The sequence below is a fragment of the Diplotaxodon limnothrissa genome, linkage group LG15, assembly GCF_057381915.1.
Source record: "Diplotaxodon limnothrissa isolate DT_005_m linkage group LG15, D_limnothrissa_male_GT1.1, whole genome shotgun sequence".
NCBI classification, from domain to species: Eukaryota; Metazoa; Chordata; class Actinopteri; order Cichliformes; family Cichlidae; genus Diplotaxodon; species Diplotaxodon limnothrissa.
The window spans coordinates 37,727,751-37,753,543 of NC_140610.1; the positions used below are offsets into that span (position 1 = coordinate 37,727,751).

At 38.6% G+C, this 25,793-nt stretch overlaps 1 protein-coding gene across 1 annotated transcript in view; it reads left to right on the forward strand.

Moving 5' to 3' along the window:
• The first annotated feature begins 3,766 nt into the window (after positions 1-3,766).
• LOC146617943 (adhesion G protein-coupled receptor D2) overlaps positions 3,767-25,793 on the forward strand; it is a 96,575-nt gene continuing 74,548 nt past the window's right edge. Inside the window, exons 1-20 of the mRNA XM_085372288.1 lie at positions 3,767-3,830; positions 3,925-3,961; positions 4,766-4,790; positions 5,591-5,815; positions 6,073-6,714; positions 10,585-10,692; positions 10,933-11,006; positions 11,710-12,000; positions 12,532-12,643; positions 12,750-12,896; positions 13,056-13,158; positions 13,329-13,437; positions 13,677-13,732; positions 13,925-14,051; positions 15,841-15,944; positions 17,699-17,801; positions 18,333-18,486; positions 18,689-18,822; positions 19,015-19,130; positions 20,322-20,442. Of these exons, the coding sequence (XP_085228414.1) occupies positions 3,926-3,961; positions 4,766-4,790; positions 5,591-5,815; positions 6,073-6,714; positions 10,585-10,692; positions 10,933-11,006; positions 11,710-12,000; positions 12,532-12,643; positions 12,750-12,896; positions 13,056-13,158; positions 13,329-13,437; positions 13,677-13,732; positions 13,925-14,051; positions 15,841-15,944; positions 17,699-17,801; positions 18,333-18,486; positions 18,689-18,822; positions 19,015-19,130; positions 20,322-20,442 (2,787 nt within the window). The 5' untranslated portion in view covers positions 3,767-3,830; position 3,925. The remainder of the gene's footprint in view (positions 3,831-3,924; positions 3,962-4,765; positions 4,791-5,590; positions 5,816-6,072; positions 6,715-10,584; positions 10,693-10,932; positions 11,007-11,709; positions 12,001-12,531; positions 12,644-12,749; positions 12,897-13,055; positions 13,159-13,328; positions 13,438-13,676; positions 13,733-13,924; positions 14,052-15,840; positions 15,945-17,698; positions 17,802-18,332; positions 18,487-18,688; positions 18,823-19,014; positions 19,131-20,321; positions 20,443-25,793) is intronic.

The window sequence follows — 25,793 nt, forward strand, 5'->3', positions numbered from 1 at the left end:
AGATTTAAGCCTTACAGAGATTTTCAGTAGATACAACCATGGTATTGATTTGAAAATTCTGTGTTACCTCATTTACCTCATTCTTGAGTTATTGCATTCACAAACCTGGGGTCCACAGCAACCCGTCATATAGCAAACTCAAAAGATTAAGAGGTGAAACATGTTGTGGACTACATTTACAGTGGGAAATGTGCACATTCTCTAAGTACCTTGAACTTATTATTTTATTAGAAGAGTCTTATACTGTGTGAGATGTTTGTGCCTATTCTGGGTCAGTTCCAGAGGAGATGCTCGACAAAATCGGGCAGCCAACTGTGACAGTTTGCTTCAAGCATAAACAACCTTTCTTAATCCACATCACAAACTGGCATGGATAATATCTATAAACACACAGTACATTTATAAAAAATTTACAAGTTTCAAGTGCTTTGGAGAGAGCCTCATGAGCTAATAAGTAGCCTACTTCCCAAGGTCTGAACTGCATAGGTCCATTAATGTTCTCCTCAGTCATGATTCTACTATTGGTCGCGATGCCCAAAGTGTGGGTTGCAAAGGTACTGTGGGTACATCAGAAATCCAGTTTGAAATTACTCACAAGTATGTACTACTGGTAAATATTTAGAAATTAATGTATTTATTTATATGAAAAGTTAATTGAAACATATAAGGTGGCTCGTTTGTGATATAGCAGGTAGGTCACACATTTGTCTTACCTCTTTGCATATAACTGGGTAGCAATGGCAACAGCTAACAACCTGCGTTGTTTATGGGTTTTAATAACATTTTCAAGTAAATGCATAACTTTCTGATAGATTTTGTTTAGAGTGATAATTTAAGATTTGGTGTGGCCCATGGGATTTTCAGAAAGAAGTTAGCCACAGTACTCCTGACCTGACTTTGGGAATGGGGTGCTTCAAGCTGCTATTGACCAAATAATGACACAGGCTTGGTTGGTCCTATTGTTTGGAACAGAGAAATGTGTGAATTTATAGGATTTTATTTATTTATTTTTTTATTTTTTTATTTATTGTCAGCAGTGTTGGGCTTAATTACTTTGAAAAAGTAATTAATTATAGTTACTAGTTACTTCTTTAAAAAAGTAACTGAATTAGTAACTGAGTTACAAGATTCTAAAAGTAATTAATTACTTGAAAAGTAACTATTGTGTCACTTTAAAAAAAAATGTTTTAACCCTCTGGGGTGCAGGGTATAATTGGCTATTTTTAACTACTTTTGATTTTACATCTACATTTCACCTTTAAAAACTATTTACTTTGCCTTGTTTGGTATCATCCTTTTCAGCACAACCACACTCGTCTGAATTTACAGTTATGTTTTCATTTTGACATATTGTATTAACACAATTGATCTCAAATCAGACAAAAAACTTAAAATCTGAGTAGAAAAAGTTATAATTTTACTGTAACAACCACAAACATGTTTAATGAAACATATTTCATAACTTTAAATGTAAATATAAATAGTCAATTTTAAAAATCATATGCACAAGTTTTGCAAACAACAAAGCTATTTGCAGCCACCTTTTACCCCTCTTTTTTTTCTTTTTTTTTTTACAACTATTTTAAACTATTTACATAACAATCGGGTTTTCTAGATTCAATAAGATGCCACACAAATTATTTGTGCCACTCCAAAAATTTCTGTCCACTATAAAGAAGAACATCACAGCCTGATACCTGCAGGCCTGACAGCAGGTGTATCACTCCTGTTTTCTACCTGGAGACAGCAGTCACAAGACAACACATTAACTACACACTCCAAACACGCTAAACGTCACAAATCTGTCAGATCTCAAAACTCTCTCTCTCTCTTTTTCTCCTGTCTTTCTTTCTCTCTCTCTCTTTCTCTCTCGCCGTCACTCCTAAAACTTCCCCCTCTATCTAAACAACCAAATGCGCAGCGCAGCTGCTTAAAGCTGTAGCGCCCAGATTACTTACAGCTACTTCCCTGCCACTGATATAGGATGCGGTAAGCTGAAGACAGCTTCAAAATAGTAAAATGGTAATGCCACCGCATCGCATTTTCTTGTTAGTAACGGTAACGGCATTGCAACGATAGAAATAGTAATTAGTTAGATTACTCGTTACTGAAAAAAGTAACCCCGTTAGTAATGCGGTTACTTGTAACGCTGTTATTCCATCACTGATTGTTAGCTCATAATTTTTTTAAAGATGTCCCTGCACTACACTCACTTCACAGTAAATACAAAGCAGCCAGTCTTCTAGTTTCAGCTCCAACAGCACCAGTTATGCATACAGGGACGTAATTTCCAGGGGGTTTGGGGGGGGGGAGGGGGGGGTTATGATCCCCCCAATATACCCCCCCCCCCCAATAAAATTATGAATTATCTTGCATAATTAGGCTGTTGATTTTCTTTAGTCAATTTCAGGTATTACCAGCAAAATAGTTGCATGTTTAACCCTTTAGAGCCGGTCGGAGCGGGCACGCTCTGTTTTGCGTAACTATTTTTAAATCCCGGTAGCTCTGCAATCACGTAAGCTAGCGCAATAATTTTTTTTGCATATGAAACCGGAGGAGTTGTACTTACATCTTATGCCATCAGCTTGTCCTAGGTCACGGTTTCCTTCCACATAAAGCTTTGCAAAAACTGCATAAAAAGCGCTTGCAGGAACAAAAACATAATATTCCAGAAACACGCCTTGCCGATCCGATCAGCTGTTCATACCACTTCCTACGTTGGAATAGACGTCAGCGCAAACCTTTGCATGTCCGCCGTTAGCTGCCCGAAACCGGAAGTGACGTCATTTTCGCGGAAATGTAGTCTTTTTTACCATCAGGGCCTCAGGGCCTATACTGGTCTTTTTAAAAGTTATGTTTGACTTTATGACTTTCTGTGTCGTTTCTGGGATGCTTAGGACTCATATTGCACTGCTGGAAATAGTTTATTTTGATGCACATGCTGCTTTTTTGCAAATTTGCAGTATAATATTTATTTTCGTTTTTCCTGCAGTGTATAAAAATTGGTGTATTTCAAAAATAAAACTATGAAGACACTCAAAATTAATTTCCTGTGGTAGGAAACTATTTTGTGCAACTTTTTTGTATTTACAGTTTTGAGGGATAAGCCTCTTAAATTTCTCTAACTAGAAATATATGTTAAAAAAGCAAAAACGATTTTCAATTTTTTTGTAGTTTATTGCACTTTTTCGCAATTTATGTAATTTCTATGCACTTAATGCAAACATATTATTAAAATTTGGGGTATAATGGTTGTATTGATAGCAACTTGAAATGCTCCCAAAAATGGCACTACACCATGTAAAAATATTATATAAGCTCTGGCGGACTTGATTCTATGGTAGGTCTTAAAGGGTTAATCATCTGGGAATTTACCCAGATTTATTTATTTATTTAGACAGAGATCTTGACCCCCCAAGGTTCAACACAAAGTTATGCTGATGTATGTATATAAGGTTTTCCTTATCCTCATAATAAATTTTGACAACCTATAGATTGTCCAGTCCAGTTAACTTGGACTGCTAGATAGATTTACATTTGCTGATGAGTGGAAGCCTAACATTTAAAGAGACCAGTCGGGAAAAGCTGTAAGGCCTCCGGAGGTCCCCGAACCTTACTTTTATAACCCCGCTCTGCCGACTTCAACAACACCCACGCCTCTCTACTGCTGCCTGCCTCTGCATCCTCCTTGCATACTCTCGGGAGTCTGCTGCGGCTGGTAGTCTTCTTGTACTTTAGTAAGCGGCTGTGAGCACACAGCAGAGAAGAAAACTTGGGTAAACTCTACGACTTGAGATGTGAAGACGCACAAAAAGGAGCGAATAATTCAGGTAAAAACAGCTGCTTTGCTTAACTGAAACAAGGACTCATAGGAGCAGGAAACCGAATTGGATTCCCTGCTAATGTGCATATATTTAATTTCAGGATGCAAAGGATATTGTTCTGCAGTCTGGGCCTGCTTGTGAGTAGCTGGCACATCTTTGTGTTTTTATGTTTTTTTCTTATTACATTTTTTGTCATCTTTTAAATGAGCTCATTTCTCCTCAAACAAACTGGGGCAAAAAAGGTTTTATACCTGAAGCGGTTCACTTGTTTCGAGAAGGTAAAGAAAATCAGAAACCTTTTGTTAGTCGAGAGGATTCATTTTGGTCGCTGTCACTTTTTCTCACTTGTCATTTTTTTGTAAACATGTCTTGTGAACAGTGTGAGTTTTCCCAAGAAACTATCATAATTTTAGAGAAATACAATGAACGGACTTCTGTGAAAGTAGCACAGCTGGATGGTCAACAGTTTTATTAATGTCTACTTTATATGAAATAGTCTTTTAAAGGAATACTTTACAAAAAACACGAGGAGGCTAGGCTGGCAGTGATATTATGGAGGACCACGAGTGCCATAATTATTTAACCAAACAAGTAGTTAAATTAAAAAAAGTAAATATAGTTAAATAGTTGAAAGATAAATGCATCATTAATTATGGCGAATAATCAAATGGGACAATCATTAATTGATTAAAATTCAAAGTAAGTAAAATATGCATCAAACATTTTAAATGAAGTGAATTACTACTTAATCATTATTAATGTACTGAATTTATTAATTACTTCAAACTTTAATTAATTCCCGGCCCAATTAATTATTTAATGATGTATAGTTTAATTCATTTTGGCACTTGCTGCACTCCTTAGTGAACAGGTGCCCAGTTATCTTTATTATTTTATACCTTTAAAAATTAGCTACATAAACACCTGTGCTTGTCTTACAGGTTTGCTTTCACAGCTATAAAGCAGGTGAGGCGCTCTCTCTCTCTCTCTCTCTCTCTTCACCCATGATGTAACGAAACTAGGAACTGCAGTCATTTATGATACATATGATTAAAATGTGTGTTTGTGTGTGTGTGTGTTTGTGTGTGGGGGGTTATTTTGTTTTGTTTCACCCCAATGATGAATGATCATGAATCAACTGCTTTGTTTGTCTGAAACTGCTTGCCAGTTAATTTTGAGCCTCTGATAATGTGCAACTGCAAAACCACTTGAATTAAAGGTCTCCATTTGCACTTCAGTCCTAGGTACTATAGTTTTTTTGTGTTTTTGTTTTCGGGAAAACGAACAACTAAAATAACTAAACTAAATATAAAATAAATATAAGAATAACAAGCCAGAGTGAGATGCAGGACAGTAGTAGAGGTGGGTTTTTTGTTTGTATGTTTATACTATTTTCTGGCTGATGGTTAGTTGTAAATAGCATAAAAACCAAAGTTGAGAACTGGCAGGTGCTTTAAACCCTAACCCTCCTCTGCATGAACCGAGAGGTTTGGAAAATGGACTCGTTCAAATGTTGAATGAAAAATTTCATTAGATGTCATTTGTATGATAAACAAGCATGTCTGGCCTGTTCTCACAAATATAATTGGTCGTGTTGGCACTGCTGATATTGTAACCATAATAATAATAACAACAAAGCCCTGGTCAGGATATGGGCAGGATTAAAACTTCACTTGAATCTCAGTCAGTTTTAGTCTGTATTTTACCACTTCAGTTTGGCCACACCTCCTTACCTGTCTTCTCACGTTTCTTCTTTTTTTGAGCAGCCTTTCTCCTGGAAACCATCACCCAGGTTTGTGATGTATCCTACTATGCCTATGTTCCTGACAGCCTGCAGTGGAACAGGGCTGGAGAAATGTGTAAGCAGCGCACTGGGGCGTTAGCTACTGTCTCCAACGCAGAAGAAAACCGGGAGCTTACCAAATTTTTAAAATCCTTGAACATCTCTCAGTCTGTGTGGATTGCCAAGAAAGTCATAACACGCATCACAAGTAGGTTTAGTAGGTTTTTTAAAACTTTGCATTGACATTAGTGCTGGTCCTTTTATAAATTGTTTTCTTTTTGCTTTTCTTGTCCAGACAAATTCCTGCTTACTTAATCATTTAAATGTTTTCCAGCTGTTTACAGTAAAAATAGGATTGCAAAGTGATTTTTTATAATTAGCTCCTATCTTTTCCAATATTTGTGACAGCATTTTTTCTTAATAGTCTTTTTTTTCCCTCTCTCTCTCTCTGTGGTGACACCAAAGCGTCCTCCAAGACCCTCATTCTAAATTTCACTGGGCGCTCGAACAGGACGCATGCCCGTCTTCGGTACAGCTTCCCCTCCATGGGATCATTGACTGTTTGCACCCTTCTGCGCTTCAATCCGCACTGCTCTGGCCATTCCACAGTCTTTTCATATTCCATTCCGTCATATATTAATGAGTTCCAGCTCCGTGCAAACCTGAACCAGGGCAAGCCTGTGCAGCTGGCTCTGCTCGTCCATGGCATTCACGGGCCTTACCATGACGCCTTCAACTATGATGACTCCTGGCACTCTGTCTGCGTTTCTTGGAGCCAGAATGGTGGACGCTGGGCAATATATGCTCATGGTCACGTTGTGTATGCGGCTGAAGGCCTAAACAGTATGGACAGCATTGAAAATGGTGGCTTTTTCATTATCGGGCAGGAGCAGGACACCTTTGGGGGGTCATTTAAGAGTGACGAATCATTCTCGGGGAGCATAACAGAACTCCACATTTGGAATCGGGTACTGAACAGCAGCGAAATTTCCAGCATGGAAAAGAAGTGCTCACCCGTTTCCTCTGGGCTGGTGTTCAAGTGGAGCGAAGCAGCAATGGAAATAGAGACCTCCCTTACAAAGCAGTGGAGTGACAGCCCATGTCAAGGTACATTAATCAGGATGCAATCAGACGACATGGTCAAAAGCTGAAGGGTTTTTAAAGGCTATGTATTATTATAGCAAATTTATTCACCAACTAGAGGAAAGTATGGAGTTTTGTGTTATTTAGACTATAAAAGACAAAAGAGACTCAATCTATCCACAAGCTCCAGCGGTAGAATTACTTATACTTGGTGTTTGCAATTTAAGTAGGTTGGCACTGGGCCTGGGTGGAGCTGCTGTACAGAAAAACGATTACAGAGAGTCCATTTGAAAGTCATTTTTGACTGCAATCATTTCAGTAACGTCAGACATAACAAAAGATCTAAGCTGGCCTGTTGTAGTTAACTCCACCTATATTACTGATATAACCCTCAGTCTCTGTCCCATCATCTTCTACACCCACATTATTAACCAGTCATAATATGATCACATCTAAAAAGTCTAAAAATGCTTTGACTTCTAGAACCAAAAGTGATGTCATGAAATAGTGAAACTGTTTAACTGCACAGAAGCAGTTTAATCATAAATGACATCTCTTAGTATTAAAAAAAAATGTAACTAAAACTGTTAAATGTCATTCATTTTATTTTTATTGGCTCTTTTACAAAATCAGATCATTTACAGATTTAAAAAAACAACAACTAGATGTGTAAATATCCTATGATCACATGTTATGTCGTGTTTGCTATAGTGGCAACCAATGACCATTTATTATTCAAGTTTTAAACATTAGTAAACAAACACAGGCACACTCTCAGCATCTGTCTCCCTCCCTCCCTTCCTTCCTCCCTAAAATGAATAAGGGAGCTAGTGACCAAGTTGTAATTGGCAGCTGGTGGGGCTGCTGATGTTTCTGGTAAATGCTTTTTGACTCATATCACCCCGAGTCCCACCCTTCAAAACAGACGTCTCCCCTTCTGACATCATGGTCTCTAATGAGCAGTGAAATTCCAAAAATCTCCCTTTCCCTGCTGGAGCCGAGCGTGTAGAAAGGCAGCGTGTTGGAATTCAGTCACTTATTTTCTCTCACACAATCAGAATTTAATTGCAGGTCTTTTAAAGACTATCTCTGTGTGTTTGTGTGTATTTAATGCGATCAATGTAATGTTTGTAGGGTGGCTGTTGCCTTCCTTCAGTTACTGGACTTGAAAGATCTTGGCACTGCCTGCTACTCTGTCAGGCGGGTTCATTTTTCCCTCTCTCTCTCTTCCTCATCAAACCATCTCAGACATACACAATCCAGCATCAACATTAAAAACTCCTGCCAAATACTGGCTAGATCACCATTTGTACATCCAGAGCAATTATGGCTTGGCGTGGACTTCACAAGGCCCCGAAAAGCATTGTGTGTTATCTGGGACAGAGGCGTTAGTGGCTGATCCAGTCCTGTGAGCTGGAAAGCGGAGCCTTCAAGAGTTTACACATGTTTTTCCAGCGCATACCACATATGTTCAGTCATATTGAAACCTGGAGAATATATGGGTCAAGCCAGCACCTTATAAACTCTTGCTTCTAATGTTGTGGCAACAAGGTATAACATGGAAAAGTCCTCTATGGATACAAATTATTATTATTAGAAATAATATCAGCTTTACACTTAGAAGTTAAACATCATTTTATACTAAATAACATCATCTAGCAGTTTATAACCATGACTGTGCTTTAGCATATATAAAAGCAATAACTTTGATCTACAGCTCCACTCCTGCTCAGTTTGAATCGAATGCCAGCACATGCCAAGACCAGTTTCATTCAGCTTAGCGCTCAGACTTTTCTTTTACTGGAGAGCTATGTTGAATGCGGTTTGGTATTGTATTGCTGCAACAAACAGGTCGTCCTGGGTGTGATCAATTCACTAAAAAGTCCAAATACATTAGAGCAGCGGTCCCCAACCCCCGGGCCTCGGACCGGTACCGGTCCGTGAGTCGTTTGGTACCGGGCCGCGAGAGTTGAGGGTCAGGTGTGAAATGTATGGTTTTCAGGGTTTTTATCGGTGTTCAGCGTTATTTTGTTATCGTTTTTATCCTTAACTCTGTTTTCCTGGGTCTTTTCACGTGTGTTATGAATAACTCTTCTTTTTTTTCAGTACCGGTACTAGTTTTATTTTGTTGTATTTTTCCACGACACCTTAAAGGCCGGTCCGTGAAAATATTGTCGGGCATAAACCGTGGCGCAAAAAAGGTTGGGGACCGCTGCATTAGAGAATATCGGTGGTCACAGTTACTTTTAATATTAAATCGCAGCAAAAAGATGCTTTTGAGCCGTGATATTCCTTAGTGTACCATAAGTCATCAGTATGGCTGCCTGTGGTGCTCCAAAACCTCTATTCGTCTTTCATTGTCAATGGGGCTTTTAGTAATCCCCCAAACATCACAGTTGTTGGCTTTTGAGTTGTATATTAAGTATTAATTGTATACTCTTATCTTTAGCTAGAACAGGACAGTGTCCCACTTGACCCCAGTCTATTTTAAAGGAGCTCAGCCCCAGGAAAGACATGTTTGTTTCGATAGTATAGAGCTACAACATAACATGCTGGACTATCCTCATGTATTAACCAGAAATTTTAAAATGCACCCTCCGAATTTGATGGCCTACATAATGTTGCTGCTGCCCTTCATCATTTCCCGTTATGTCGACCCCTCAGCCACCCCAGCATCCACCTGTAGGCTCCTGGGGATGGTTAACTTTTAGTCCCTAGTTTCTACTATGTGTGCCTGTAAGATCATGGATCAAATCATGTTAAGCCTAATCATTTGTAAGATGTCCTTTAGTAAAGCGCTATACAAATACAGACCATTTACCATTTTACCATTTAATTATTAAAATTTCTTTTTAAATTAGTTTAGTTTAGTACACAACTTCCCTAGCCGTTTGCTTCCCCTGTCTTAGTTTTTTTTCTTCTGATCCTGGCATCAAATTCATAACAATCATAAATTCTTCCTCAGAAAAACTACATTTGATTAATGTATTTTCTGCTATTTTTAATCAAATATAGGCTTCAAAAGATTTGCTGATCATTGCATTCTGCTTTTATGTACATTTATTTACATTCAATAAAACAGATTTAGTATGATGTGTTGCAGACCAAAATAAAAGCTTACGATATGTGTCCAGATTCTGCTAGCAGTGAATAAAAACTAAGATATACATAAACATATATATATATATATTCATACAGTGTTTTAGTATACAAGTAAAATATTTTAATATGAATAAAGCAAAACAGATTTTAAAATGCTACAATGGAAAAATAGATGCCTAGAGTGATAAAATAGAATAGAATAGAATTCAACTTTATTGTCATTGCACATGTCACAAGTACAAGGCACCGAAATGCAGTTTGCATCCATAAGTGCTTTAGCCATAATAGATATATTACCAAATATATATTGGCAATAATATAGATATATGGATATATTATAGAAATAGGTTTGTTAGGTATGAGGGTACAAAATATGGGTCTATTATGGGTATGCATGTTGAGTAAAATATCCAGAAGCATTTGCTAACTACAAATGAGTAATTTGAAACCATGTTTAATTTACTATTAGTGCAATATTTATACTTAGCCAAGTTAACAAACTTACTCCATTTCTAACGGGGAGAGCAGGTCAGGTTATGCCTATCTGGGTCAATTTGAATTCACCCAGTTACACCTTATTATATTGTATTTGTAGACTTGTTGATTAGTTTAAGCACTGCTGTGTATTGTTAGTTTCCTGTATGAAATGTCTCACATTTGCAACATTTCTCTATTTTGTATTATCCAAACTACTGTCTATCAGCATAATATCAATATTGATATTTCCCTACGCGATTTTCAACAGCTTAATAATATGTATAAGCCTCACTATTCCCTTCACCATGTTTGCAGAGAGCCAGAGAACCGATGAAGAGTGCGGCATTTTTGACCCCGTCACGGAGCATTCCCGCCTAGCCAAATGCAACTCCTCCAGAGGAGCTGTCTGTCAGTGTAGGCGAGGTACAGATAATAATTATTGTGCATCAACAAATGTGATTGAATTATGCAATTCAGTTTTCTTGCTTTTAAATTATTTTTAAATAGGTTTTTAGGGTGCTGTGTGTGCTTTTGTGTGCTAATGGATTGCAGTATATTATATTATATTATATTATATTATATTATATTATATTATATTATATTACATTATATTACATTATATTATATTATATTATATTATATTATATTTGTCCGTCTCTGCAGAGAAGCTGGGTGTTTTCAGTTTACCAAAGGCACCATTCTTCAGGAGGCTGAACAAGGATCTCATCAATAAACCTGTGAGTCAGCCTGTTGAGCTTTGAGGTGGTTATTAGGTAGTGCAGTGGTGGTACAGTCTGATAAACTACCAAGTATTCATGTTAGTGAGCAGATCACCAAGTTAACACGTGCTAAAAAATCCCCCAAAAAGAATATTCTTTGATTATTTACGTTTCATTTCACTCGCTGGGCCCACGTCCTCATTTTGGGGTTGACAGTGTTTTAGTAGGTAAAGGTGAATGGCTTGGACATGAATTGAGCTGCGGTTTGGGGAAGGCCTCAAAGGGGACTGGCTCCCAGGCCTGGCAGATCCCCATGTACTAAATAGAAGTGAAGAAGTTAAAGAATTGAAAAGGAGAGGGAGGGTGGGGCACATGAACGAGAATGACAACTTGTAGAACTGGGGGAACATATATAGATAAGAACCAGAAGGAGCGTGTCTGGAGGCGTGGTCCCACTCCTGAAATTACGATACTTTATCTCCAATTAAGCTGTTTTGTGGAAGATGTATCCAAGTAAAAAATTGACACACTTAAGAAACTCTTGGAACTATCTGATCCAATTTTAGGAGAGTCATCATCTCAACTTTGCACATTTGTTAGGATCAAAATCCCAGAGAATCACCTAAGAATGCTTAGTGAATAGAAGTGATTGAAGTATAAAAGGACCAGTGAATCAGCAGTTAAGTTAATGTTATAACTTTGTTCTATTCTGTTTATTCAGGTAACAGGAGCGGTGGGTGCTAACAGCTCCTGGGACAAATTGACCTTGCTGCAGCAGCTGACCCAAGCTGTCCTACATAAAATAGAGGCAAGTGGCCCGCTCCTCCTGACCGCCAACGATGTTTTCTACCTCTCTCAGATGATGGACGTAACTCCACCAGCTAGATTTCACTCCGCCGGAGATAATGCCACAGAGGTCATGGTGTCCATTGCCACCAACTATCTAAATATTGCGAGTCTGATCCTGGAGCCACGCATGGCTTCACAGTGGATGGGTCTGACGGATGATGGGGTGAGGCGTAATGTTTCTGTGATGATATCTCTGTGAAATCCTCCAATTTTTTTACTTAATTAAAATTGTGTGTTTAATAACATTTTACCTCCTTAAATTATTAAAAGCATTGTAGCAAATTAGTGTACCCTGGGATTTAAGCGCATACGGACTATGAGAACCTTATTTAATCCATCAGAAAAGAATTTAAAGTTGTTTCTTAACTATACATAAGAAACCTGTTTGCATCACTTAACAGTCTGTGTTTCTATCCTTTATTTATAATGCGGATTTAGATTTAATTACTTGCTGGGTACACCCTGGATATGTCACCATCTATATCTATCACAGGGCCAACACACAGAGACAACTATTCATGCTTATGTTGCACAAACAGGCAATTACATAGGACATGCAGGCCCCAGCCAGCTGGTGCATACATAACCCAGGACTCTGTTGCTTTGAGGCGCCCTGCTTACTTACTTAAATATAATCTACTCTCCAAAGATAGCTCTTCACCTCCATTAACCTGTGTTTGATCGATTTGTTCAGGTCAACATTGGCCCATTTACGCTTGTCAAGACCATTGATAAGTTCACTGAAGCTTTTGCAGAGATGCTTTGTACTAAGGGAAGAAGCTTGAGTCTTTCTACCAAGAATATAGGTGAAAGGACACACACACGCGCGCAATGATCGAAACATTTGGTGGCTCTTGGCTTTCTAACTTATGGTTTCTGTTAATATTGTCATTGCATCTGCTTGGCTGTCAGATGTGTACATGAAGTGGCAGAAGCTGTCCCAGGAGAGCTGTAATCAAGTCTACAAGCCATCTGCGTTTGGCTCTCACAAGCCCAGCAGCAGTAGCCACGATGAGTTGCTCATTCCTGAGACCGAGCTCCAGAGGATACACACGCTAGGTAGTAAACACACACACACACGGAAATGCACTTGTTCTAGAGGCTAACCGTAACCGTTAGTTTACACTACAAATGCTATAGACACATATTACATTGTTAGATGCTCACCTAGATGAACCACTGACCCACACAGTGTTTTTGTCCACTATCTCTAAACAGGATATGAGGAGGTGATATTTATTCATACCCATTACAACCAGTTCAGTGACATTGTATCAGGAACAAAGGAGTCTGCACTGAGTGACCAAGAGAAAGTGAAAAGGTTTCCTGTTGTTTGTTTCTCTGTTTTTAATGAACTGTAATTTCTTATCTTATCTTTGTGGTCTGGATTCAGCCACTTTTACTCTAAAGCATGGGGATTAATCTGATGGTTGTAGTTTGAATTGATTATGTAAGATGTATCTCAGTGATAACCATTGCCTGTTTTCCCAGAACTCTCCCAGGAGATCTAGCATCGGCTATCATATCAGCCACGGTCCGCCATGCCTCGAACCCCGAAACCATACCTGTTGCTGTCAAGTACACCCTTTCATCATCACAGGTGGCGCAGCCTATTGTGCAGAGGATGTCACACAGCATGATATTAGCAGCTATGCAATTTTCGTTTATTAAAAATAAGTTACAGCATTTTATTTTACAGTAATTTTCATCACTTAGCAAGCAGCACATGGAATAGAAAGAAATAGTCATTTAGAATAAGCCAAAGTTTGATGACCAACCACAGATAAATTAAAACGAGGATAAAGATTAAAACAAATGCAAACATTATTCTGTTTCTAGGTGGAGTATTCAAAGAGAGTTATTCCTGTTTGTGCCTTCTGGAATTTCAGCCTGACGTAAGTTTGACCAACAGCACAGTCACATGACTATGCCTGAAAATTGTATTATTTCAATTAATTCGATAAATGATGTAGGAAGTAGCCTATTGTTTGATGTTTTATAAGACATGTCACTATCCCTGCAGGATGTCTCAGTCCTAAATATGAGTGTGATTCTTTACCAGTGAGTGTGTTTGTGCTTGTGTATAGGCACACCAATACCAGTAGCTGGTCCAGTGAAGGCTGCACAGTGATCCTTGATGGCTCTAGTGTCACGTCCTGTTTGTGTAACCATACAACAAACTTTGCAGTGCTGATGAATTACCTCGAATCACAGGTAACTTGAGCTCGATTGTGATGCCCCCATTTAAATCACACACATCAAGTTTTAGGTTATTTAAGGTAAACTGTGAACAATCTTGTAAAGGTATGAGTTATGTGGTGCATTTTTTTTTACAACATGTATATTATGATACATTTCATATTCATGGTAAAAATGGCATCGCATATCCGGAATAATAAAAATAATCAGGGTTTAAAATGAGGTAAGTATAGTCTCAGACGTGTCACATTACACCACATCTTTATTAATTTATCAAATATTAGGCCAAAATGCGAAAGCAGTGTATGATAAACTAAGTGCACTGTTACTTCTTCCATACATATTAAATGGTAAATGGCCTGTATTTATATAGCGCTTTACTAGTCCCTAAGGACCCCAAAGCGCTTTACATATCCAGTCATCCACCCATTCACACACACATTCACACACTGTGATGGTAAGTGGCTGCTAAGCAAATAGAAGTGAATAAATGTTATTGATAAGTGTGCCCACCTCTATAAAAGCAGATGTTTTAGCAGTTGGCTGGTCTGGAGCATTCAGGTCTGCTTTCAAATTCAGATAATGTTCAGAGAAAACCCCAAAGCTACACTTCAGGCCTCAGTTATGATGCTAAAGTTCATGAAAGTACATTTGATGAACATTTCATGCAATTTTGCATTTGCAAAATCACAGTTGTGCAAGCCATGAGACCCAAGTGGAGATGTTTGGCCAGAATGCACAGAACCGCCTTTGGAGAAAACTAAACACAGCATGTCGGCACCAACACCTCATACCAACTGTCAAGTACAGTGGTGGAGAGGTGATGATTTGTGCACCTAGCAGCCGTTGGTAAATGACAAATGTAGCACTTTTCTACTCTACCTGAGCACTCAAAGCATTTTGTACAACTTACCTTATTAGCCCATTTGCACCTATTCATAAAGGAACTTTTTTTCTATGCTTTTTCTAGGTAAGGACTTTCTGTCTATCTCACCTTCATACTCTGATAGATGCAAATGAGAACAACTTGGGCTCAGTAGCTTGCCCAAAATGAGAAAAATGTGAGAAACAATTAAAGTTACTTCAAGTTATTGCAGATCAAGGTGTTTCTACAAGCTGCTGGGCCTTAAGTTGCACTTAGTTTTTCACATACTGCTTCTGCATTTTGCTCTAGTTTGTGTTAAATAAATAGTGACGTGATATAGTAGGTCTTTTATTGTTCATCTAAGACCTGGTAAGGAATACATTTTGAATAAATGTCCTAATACGGTATAGTATTATAGCTGATGGAGAATGTACTTTATTCTTTATTATTGTAGGGTTTTTAACTTTCAATACAAAGCACTTTAAGGTGACTGTTGTTGTGATTTAATGCTATATAAATAAAACCGAATTAAATGTATTTGAATTACTTTTTACCGTGACTGCTTGTCTAAATCAAGATCCAGTTTAATATTCGATCTTGGGGATAGGATTTGCAGTACATGATGTCTGCCAGCAGGTGTCACTCATACTGCGCCTGTTGTGTTGAAGGATGTAGAATGTAGTACAGCTATTCTCTCTGTTTACCTGAAGAACATAAAAGTTTGTAAGTTCATCAAAGAGCAATACCATCGGCAAGATTTTGAGTTTATAAAAATGCAACCATTTATGTATAGCGATGACGTAAGAAATCACTTTCTTTCAGATCAAATGAGGGATTTTTCAGATATTGGACGGCTTCTCGTCAACCTCTAGGACTCTCTGACAACATTCTCCCCTCTTTTGTCTTTCTCCCACAACTTGCCTTTCCTTTCTGTCCCAGTGGAGTCCAGAGGAAGAGCTTATTTTGACCAAGCTGACATTCATTGGCTGTGGCGCATCTCTGTGTGCTCTGGTGGTGACCTTGATGCTGTTCACTGTGCTGGAGTAAGTAACTGATTTTTCCTGACCTGCTTGCCTATGATGCGAAAATAGCTGCCTGTTTTCTGTCTGCCTGAGCCACGAGACGCAAAGCAGCCTCACCTTTTTCTGTGCTGCTAAACACAGCAGTCACTTTTTACACCTGGTGTCAAGCAGATGCAGTGGTTCTGCTATACATATTTTATGTTGTATACTGTATTGTGTTGCTCAAGTACCTACATACTTTTGAAAACAGGTTCATCATTATTTCCAAAGTCAAAATAGCAAAAAACTCTCTTTATAATAGTGGTCTTGAAAATGCTAAAAGCTTATAATTTGGACTCATTATATGGAATTTATGTAGCACAAATATCATTTAGGCATTTTTTTGTGTATTTTTTACACCTTTTTGGGCATTGCCATGTTATAAGAAAGACACGCTGAGATAACTGATCAGTAGTATCGTTGCTGCTCTGTTCCTAAAGCTATGATAGTATTGACTTGTGCTAATCCAGTAATTACTGTTGTCTACATGTGAGTCCACCCTGAAGGTTTATGGTGGCATTCTCTAGCTGTTAATTAACATTACGGTCATTGAGGGATCGCGATCAGCTGGAGAGGAGCTGCCTCGGCAATTTACGACTGCCCTAAAAACAGAGAGCGCAGGCTCGCGTTTCACGCGCGCTGATGTATGATGTACATGTGTTTGTGCGCTTAAATTCACTCGCAACCAGAGACAAAGCTGAGGCTCACAAAGCCGAGGACGCTTGTATTCATGCGGCGGGATTACAGTGGTCTCAAGCAGTGATGCAGACATGAAATGAGCCTGATGGGCAGATAATGAGAGGCTCTCTAGTTAATTTACCTCTCAGCCAGTTTCAGCTGTCTCTTGTTTTTCTGTTTTCTGTTTGATATTTCAGTCTGAGATGGAAATATTCAATGTATTGATTAATTAATACGAGTAGTTGTTTTGATCTTTTTGGGTGTTTGAGGAAACAGTGACATATATGGTTTCCTTATTGTGGTGCCATTGACATTTTCAGTTAGTTATGCGAACAGGTGGGGGGGTAGAAGGCACAAAGCACGTTGTCAGTATTTTACGTCACATCTCAGAACCAAGTCAATCTGTGAATTAGTGAGATTCTGCACAATTCTTAGTTCTGCTCCTTTATTCTGTATGAAAAGCTTTTCTTTTATCTAATCCCTGCAGCCGCCTGAAGGCAGCATTCCAGTTAACTGTTGATCAATCTGCTGCTATTTTTGAGAAGTGTAGCACCGGAGCATAGTGATATTATGTACCAGCTTCCCTTCTTGTTTACCTTAATATAATCATGTAAAACACGCAAGTGCAAGACCACTACACATACCATAGTGTCTGTTACAGCTATCTGTCTCTTATGACCAGATATTTGGCTCATTTATGACTGGTGGCTCCTCTGTCTTACATTTCGATTGATGTTATTGGTGACATGTGTTAAACAGCAATGTTGCAAAACCAGAGAAATAGGGTAACAGTTTTGTGTAGTGCCGACGTGGGATAGCTTCCAATTTTGTTGTACTATTGTACTAGGTATGACTGCACAATGACAATAAAATTTATCTTATCTTATCTTATCTTATCTTATCTTATCTTATCTTATCTTATCTTATCTTATCTTATCTTATCTTATCTTAGCAGTATAACTGAGATAGCATTTGATTGGTGCAATGCTGTGTAAGCAGGCTCCATAGCATATATCTTCCTTTGGATGAGGTTTTGTTATCCCCCTCTGTATCCACAGTATCCCCAAATCCGACAGGACGTCCATTCACAAGAACCTGTTCGTTGCCCTTATCTGTGCCCAGGTGATTCTGCTGTGCAGCGGCTCAGCCATTCACAACAAGGTAAATGTTATGTTGATTTTTAAAAGTAGGTTTGCAGATTTCATAACCTTTATAGAGGGTATCATTAAATATTGTTAGAGTTACACCTATTTGCAGTATTTTTACAGTGAAACAAGCAAGTGATTTAAATCTAGATTTAAGAAAATACAGAGCATTTATAACACCTACATATGAATTGTGCAGTATTTAGCTGAAGCTTAGAAATATTTGAAATGACTGTCTAAATGAAAAAACATGTCTTTAGTTGGTTTTTAATTCCTATTGCAAATAAATCATAATCATTCATTTACACAAACTAACATTTGCTGAATAGAGGCTACAAAAGCATGCATACAGTTATCTTGTGATCGTGGGATTGATAATGATGTCAATGGGATATTTTGTCTTAAACATACAGTTTAAACATTTTTCATTTGTGTGTGTAGTTAAGGCTTGTAGCCATTCTTGACTTTTATTACTTAGTATCACTAATGCAACTTTCATCTCATAATGACAAATCTTATGTTTATGCCTGTGCTTGTGTGTTGTAAGGTGGCTTGTACGCTCGTGGCGGCGCTGCTCCATCTCTTCTTCATGGCGGCATTTAGCTGGATGCTGGTGGAGGGTCTGCTGCTCTGGAGCAAGGTGGTTGCAGTCAACCTAAGCGAGGAGCAACATATGAAATATTACTATCTCATCGGCTGGGGTACAGTTACATGACCAAACCAAATTGTTCCTTATCGTTACACATGCAGACGGGCTGCCAGGTTTTTCTTGTGGAAGTAGTTGATTTGTCACACTGTGTAATGTGCAGTGCTCTAACTGACTCTCTATATGTGCGATTCAACAAAACATCAGTGCTTTTACCTCCTCTGTGTGTATTTTTTAAAACCTCTCAATCTAACCAGGTCTGCCTGTGCTGATAGTCACCATCACACTAGCGTCAGCCCCGAGCAAGTACTCGGCTGATGACTACTGCTGGCTCAGTCTGCAGAATGGCATTATCTGGGGTTTTGCTGGGCCTGTCATCTTCATCATCATGGTCAGCAAATTGAATTATAATTAGCTGAACTGATGTTGTTAAAATAGAGCATAACAGGGATGATAGTTTTGGACTATAAAACCTAATGTTACTACCTCTCCTTAGATATTTGTATTTACTTTCTTTTATGACGGTCTCTGTGGAATCTTTGCTTCTTCCTCATTTCTGTACTCTCCTGATTTTATTTTGAAGGTGAACATATTGGTATTAACCAGGGTTGTGGTCATCACAATCTCCACAGCCAAGAGAAGGTCCATCATGTTGGCCATGGGAGCCAGTCCGGTGGAGCGAACGTATGAGCAGATCAGGTACCAACCACAAGGAGGCACCATTTGTCCTCTTTTTAATGTGTATTGGCCTCGGCCAGAGGCCTTGAAACGGACAAGCTGTAGTCATTAAGTGATTTTGTACTGCATTTTGTCATTTTAAATCAGTGGCTTTTGTTTGTCAGGCGAGAGAGAGGAATACTTTTGAGTGGATTTTATTAGTGATAGCCATATAAAGGACTTAACTGATTGCAATGTTATACTCTCAGTGTTTAATATCGTTTAAGTCCTGCCAAATTGTATATATTGTCTTGCAACAGTATATTTAACTTGTGCTTATGTCATAGAAATAATTCAAACTATGGTGTTGTTTGGAATTGAAAGATTATGTTACTAACTGACAAATTTATATTCTTTCAATTTAAAAGAAAAATATATAAATACATATGATATGTTTGTTAACTTATTTTAGTTTGGATTAATTTAGTGTTAATTTGAAATGTAGCATGCGTGCAAATCACTAACTCAAGTCCCGGAGTTTTGTACAGTTAACGTTTCTTGTTCCATACCATCTACCATTGCTAAACCTGCCTTGGTACACTGACGTCTCCGTTGCTGTTGCACTGTGATGTCAGTACAAAAGCACCATCCCAGGCTGCGTCCCTGCTGTCTTTTCACTTCAGTGGGATTGGAGTAAAATCCTGCAAGCTTCTATGTAATCCTAGCAGATGAAATCATGATTGTGGGCGTGTTTGAACCTACCTTAGTCCACTGGGGCTCACAGTAGGTGCTTTATGAAGGTTTTCAAAACAGGCCTTGAACTATTTGCCTGGGTGGCAGCCATCTCGGAAACTCAAACACATTCCTCCGCTGAATAAACTAGGGCCCGTCGCATGCCATGTCACACACACGAGAACACACAGACAGCTGTTGCGGTTTGGCGGTCACCTAAGCGGAACGCTAATTCCACTCTAAACAGAATTAAGGTGGATTTAAGGTGGGAAGTTTTCACCCCGTGAGCCTTCCAGCTGTATAGGCTTGTATATGGAACAACTGGCTCACCGGAGCTTCTCAGTTTTGACAAAAAAAAATAAAAAGTTGGGAAAGTTGGAAATTGAATAGATGATCAGAAGGAGAACCTGAAGGAAATAATTAAATACATTTTACGTGGTTTGCTCAGCTCAATCAGCTACTTTAGAGTGGTGTGATTGGTTGTTGTGTTTGTGGGTACAGGGCTGCAGTGAAAGCAGTGTTGGTGTTGCTGCCCATCCTTGGACTGACGTGGCTGTGCGGTGTTTTGGTTCCTCTATCCATTGTAATGGCCTACGTCTTCATCCTCCTAAACTCCCTACAGGTACACACACACACACTCAGCTCACAGATGTTGTGTTCAGTGTGTGAAAGACTCGAAACCTAAACAATATTCGGGAAAATAATATCAGTCGTGACTGCAATACGTTTACGCATGCAAAAGCTCGCCTGGCGATCTGTATTGATTATAGCGTATAGAAATAATACGCTTGTTATTTACACTATAATTACAATGAGACGTCTTTTGAAATAAACAAATCCAAGCATTCATAATTCTCTCAGTTTTAATATCTCCAATGAGAGAAGTACCTTCACGTATTTTTGAAAATCTTGTCATAAAGAAAAAAAATGGAATAAGGCTGTGGCGAAAACTTTTGAACAACTTGAAAAAAAGTTCAGACTTTTAACAGCTTTTTTTCATCAGTGAGAAACAGAAAGGTTTTCCATTATACATTGTAATTCTGCCCTTCTCGCATGGTGAGGGTACACAGACTGTCAAGGTTTTTATTTGTCAGTGACAAGGCTGAGGCAGAAAGGGGAAAAAAAGAGCTCCGGTCTGGCTTGTGTTAAGGAGGTGCTTCATTTTAACAAGGAAAGTGGGTTTGTATTGTTTGTTTGATTATTTGTGTTTTATGTATTCAGAGGTCAGCATTACTCTTGTTTTTTTGTGCCTTATCAACGTTGGTTTTTAGGCTTTTAGTGCTGAAAGTTAGCAGTTTGACTGCCACAAACTTTGAACAAAGATATATATATATATATTTTTTTTTATTGGCACTGTTTAAAATAATACAACAAAATTCATGAGGTGTGTCTGTGGCCATTACGGCTCCATTTTAAAATGGTCACAATATGAAACAAACAAAAAAAAGAGTTATCTGAAGCCTTACTTTCCTCAGCAGTGATTGCGGGGAAGCCTCGGATATGAAATCATGTAATTCTCTCACTGCAGCGGGCGGCCCCGGGTCAGCCAGCCTCGGCAGCGTCTCCAGATCTGCTGCTGCGATTTGTAGTTGTCTTTTAATCAGCTGTATCTTTAATTGAGTTGTATATTTAAAGGGAAAATCAATAGAGGTTTCAGCTGCGGTCTGATCATTACGTCCAGCTCCTTGGTTACCATAAATAGTTTCTGTTTCTCCCTCATATCTCATTATATTTTTTTCTGTGTCGACAGTAATTAATGAAGAAGGTTTTCTTTCTGGGCTCTTATTATACAAATGCACTACTTTGCATGCTAATGCATAACATGGATTTCTATTCTTTTCCATGCAGCGGCGTGTCTGCCGCTGTCCAGCCTCTGTTATTCTCTTGGATCTCTGGTTTTCTTTCCAGCAATGTATTGTGGGTATATTGCAAAATGGCAAAGTTTGGGATCAAAAGGTAAAATAAGCAGCCTCAGAGACGGCTCGCCTCAGGCTCTAGGTTTAAATAAAGAAATGAAATATTTGCAGTTACACTTTTGACATCACAGATTATATTTTCTTTGTCTTACTACATACTTTCAAAGGTAATGGACAGACCATGCATAGTTCCTTTGTGTGTTTGTGTGTGTGTGTCTTGGTGCTGTTGGGATTTTTGGGCAGCAATAAGAGGCCTGTGGTAATACCCAGCTGCTCTGTGATAAAAGAGCTACATAGTGGCTCTTTCAGGAACCCTACCAGGCTGCACTCTGCTCTTTTGACCCCGCTGTTCTCACTGTGACAATTAAAGATGGAGAATTTTTACTTCACCTATGAAACGAGCTACCAGACAACATGCTAAAAACAAATGAAATAATTAAAAAGGTTTAAGAGGGTTGTTGGTGTAAATGTGCTCCAACATGCTCATGTTTGTGCTTTAATTTTCTTTACTGACAAAAGTCAGATAACCTGGGGAGGAAGGGGAGTCAGCATGGTATTTTTACTTTTCCTATTCGCCAAAAAGTAACTCTAAGTTGTTCTATCAGTGTCTGCTTGTGGGTGTTGGTCAAACTTTTGTCCATACTGAAATATCTTGACAGCTGCCGAATAAACTCTCATGACTCTTTGTACAGAAATTCATTGTCTGCAGAAGACTTTTGATTTTGGCCCCACGTTGTTCAGCCGAGTTTGGATATTTTTCTCTTGCACAACCGTGAAAAATCTGGTACCATGATTCGTTCTCCAGTGACTGAATTGATGAACTGATCCTGTAATCAGGACAGTCATCATTAATAATTCCTCCTCAGCCATCTCTGCTTGCAGGTGCCACTATAAACCGTTTAACTGTTATCCCTACACTTTTGAGTGACTTCTGTTCTAGGTTAGGTTCTGTGTGAGCATCTGTTTTAAACAAATTCAACAGATGAGGTCCATATATGTTTGACTAAACAATTTTAACTTGCAGAAAACACTGAAAGATTCATATGATTCTTTTTTGGTCAGCTGCAGTTTATAGAATGTAAAAAAATAATGACAGAAATAAAAAAAAATAAAAAAAAATTCCAAAGGCTAAAATGATACTAATTTTCTTTGCAAATTTTTATGATTTGAAGGTTTAGGCTTAAAGATTTCCTTGTGTTTAATTGAGCCTGTGTTTATATTTTAATTTTGTTTAATGACCCTCTTAATATGTTAATTAAACCTTGTGTTACAGTGTATCACTACGGTCGTGTAGATGCTATTGCCTTCTATAGTGTCATGGATCCCTTTGGTGTGGGAGAGTCCAGCAAAATATGGTCCCTCTGTAATGATGCTCGTAAAAATGATGAAATGTGTAAAACCCTAACAACGATGCATGCACAACCTGAGCTAGTGAGTGGGCGATAGGAATAAGCTTTAAAAAAAAGAAAAAAGAAAAGCAAATAAATAAATAAGAACGTTCAGGTTTTTTAGGAAATCGTTTTTTATTTGCAGCTGTTGTATTTTCAATGGGCCAGCCAAAGCAACATAAAGCTTAAGCGGCAAGCCTTTACTGTTAAATCAATAAAACAGATAATGTTGACAAGCCTTTTTCATTGCTCTCCCTCGTGCCCTCCTCGCTCGTCTTCTTCCTGCTCCCTTCTTCCTGAAGTATGTCTACCCTTACTGTTATTTCTCAGTGCAAACCAGCTGCAGCGGGCCATTACGAGCAAACATACTGAAGACCGGGCACACAGATGCACTGTACGTCTGCTTCTCTGTGCAGCGAGGGCTCTGAATCTCATCCCTCGCTGCTGCTTCGTTTTGGGTGAAAGTATCCGACATGTGCGTGTCATCTGTGCAGAAGTTATTTGAGTTGTTTAATAATTCTGTTTGGCAAAACAAGAAGGCAGAAATGTTGATATTTTTCTTGATTGGTCCGATGGCTCGTGTGTAGTGCTTTCTTGTAAAGCTATAGAGAAATATTTTTATTTTAGGGAGTATCGGTCAATGCGGCACTATTGTAAACACTTCTAATGCTCAGTAGATGTAAAAACCCACAGCAACAGCTGCAAGTCACATTTCATGTCAAACCAAACACATCAGAAATGAAAAACTAATATATGGCATTTTAGTTTTTAAAGAGAACCATGTGGAGTTTGGAGCAGACATGATGTCCCCCCGACTCAGTTCTAACTTCCTGCTCTGAGCCGGTAGTTTTTATGAACATCTTCACCATAAATGCAGACATGCCTCATCTGCCTCCTTATCAAGCTAGAGATAAATAGCAGCGAATAGCGTGTGCGCGTGTCAGCGAGAGCGAAAAGGGGAACAGGGGCTCTTTGGGGAGGCCATAAATTGCTCCATCCTCCGTCATCCAATCTCTTGGCAATGTCATTCAAAATCCCCTCACTATCCATTACCTGGGTATAATAGGCTCCTGGCCATGCAGTGTCCATCTTATTATTAGCCCATAACTTTAAACTATCAATAACTTTGAGGTGCCGAGAGAGACATTGGGCGGGCGGGGGGATGAAAAGAGGCAAGGGAGAAAACAAAGTAGAGAGGAAGGAAGTTACGGAGTTGGAAAGAAAATGTTAGGGTAACGATTGTTCTCAGTAAGTCGTGGAGAGCGCAACGAGTCCCTGTGGTTTGTTTTCAGTTTTTTGGGTTTTTTTCAAGAATGCATCCTTTTATTTCTGTTATGGCCATTCGCTTCCTGCGGAGGGCAGCCCTGTGCCTTGTCGTTACATTGCAAATATATAGAGAAATCATTGAGATAATTTATCTGAGCTGTTTCATTCATATCACATTAAGTTCTTTTATATCATAGGAATTGATGACAACAACATTTTCTTTTTTTTTTTAATGACATGAACACGGCGGCGAGTCTACAGGTGTTCTGTCCCTGTGGGATAAAGATGACTTTAGAAGAGATATTTGTACACACCAAGGAAGAATGAGGCAGTTGTATGCTGGTTTGGTTTTGCCAAAAAGTTGGTCCGTGTAACTGTCCCCTCCCCCCGCCTCCACTTCTTCCCTTTGCTTATGATAACATTGCATTGCACTCCAGTTACTTCACTTTAGATGCTCACAAAGTAAATAAAACACTCCTGATAATCCAAAGGAAGACTGAGGTGTAATTTTAAAGCAGCTAAAGGTTTCAAAAAAAATATTGTTTGCATTGTAATGAACTCCTCTACTCAGTCCACTTACATCAACACACATTTACACGCGCTTGGCTGGTGGACGTCAGTATGCATCCGTGATACAGATATGATCAATAGAGTCTCGCACCGCTTATTGATTTTTGCCATATGGGAGATTTGCTGTATAAGTGAGCCATGCTTTTACAGCATCTGAAGCGATTGTTCGAGAAGAGGTGATTTCTCCTCTTTGCTCAGTAGGTCAGAGACTACAAAACATCAGAGATTACTTCTGTAAAAAAATTGAGATTAAATTTGATGTTAACAGATTTAGTGTAACTGGATGTTACTGCATTGACTGGACTTTATAATATGCTAATATCTGACCTCTGCTCACGCTGACTGACCAAGTGGAAGTGAAAAACCACAGCAAATGTTTTTAAAGATTAAACACTCGTAACTTAACGAGCTCTCAGCTAAACAGAAAAGTACTTAATGTTGCCCCAAAATACAAACCGACAGCTTTAACACAGAATCACCGATCTGTATCCAGTTTTGCCTGCCAACGCTTTATCCCTTTCAGGTAAAAATGTCTCAAACAAATTTAAAAGACCTCACATTCAGTTTTAATTCCACTTCCTGTCTGAATGTGAGATGAGAAAAATGCACAGTGTATTTTTTTATGCTTTCATTTAAATTTGCCCAGTTTACAAGTACCAGCTCAGTTAGATATTTGCTGATAGATCAAGCAATGCGCTGCCTGTGCAAAAGTGTAATTTTGCTAATGGTCCTCAGCTTTGCCATGCAAACATCAAGTCAAAAAAAAATCAAGAATTTAAAAAAAGATTTTCATGTTCTTAAATGCAATGCTCTGGCTTGTAAATATTTCAGAG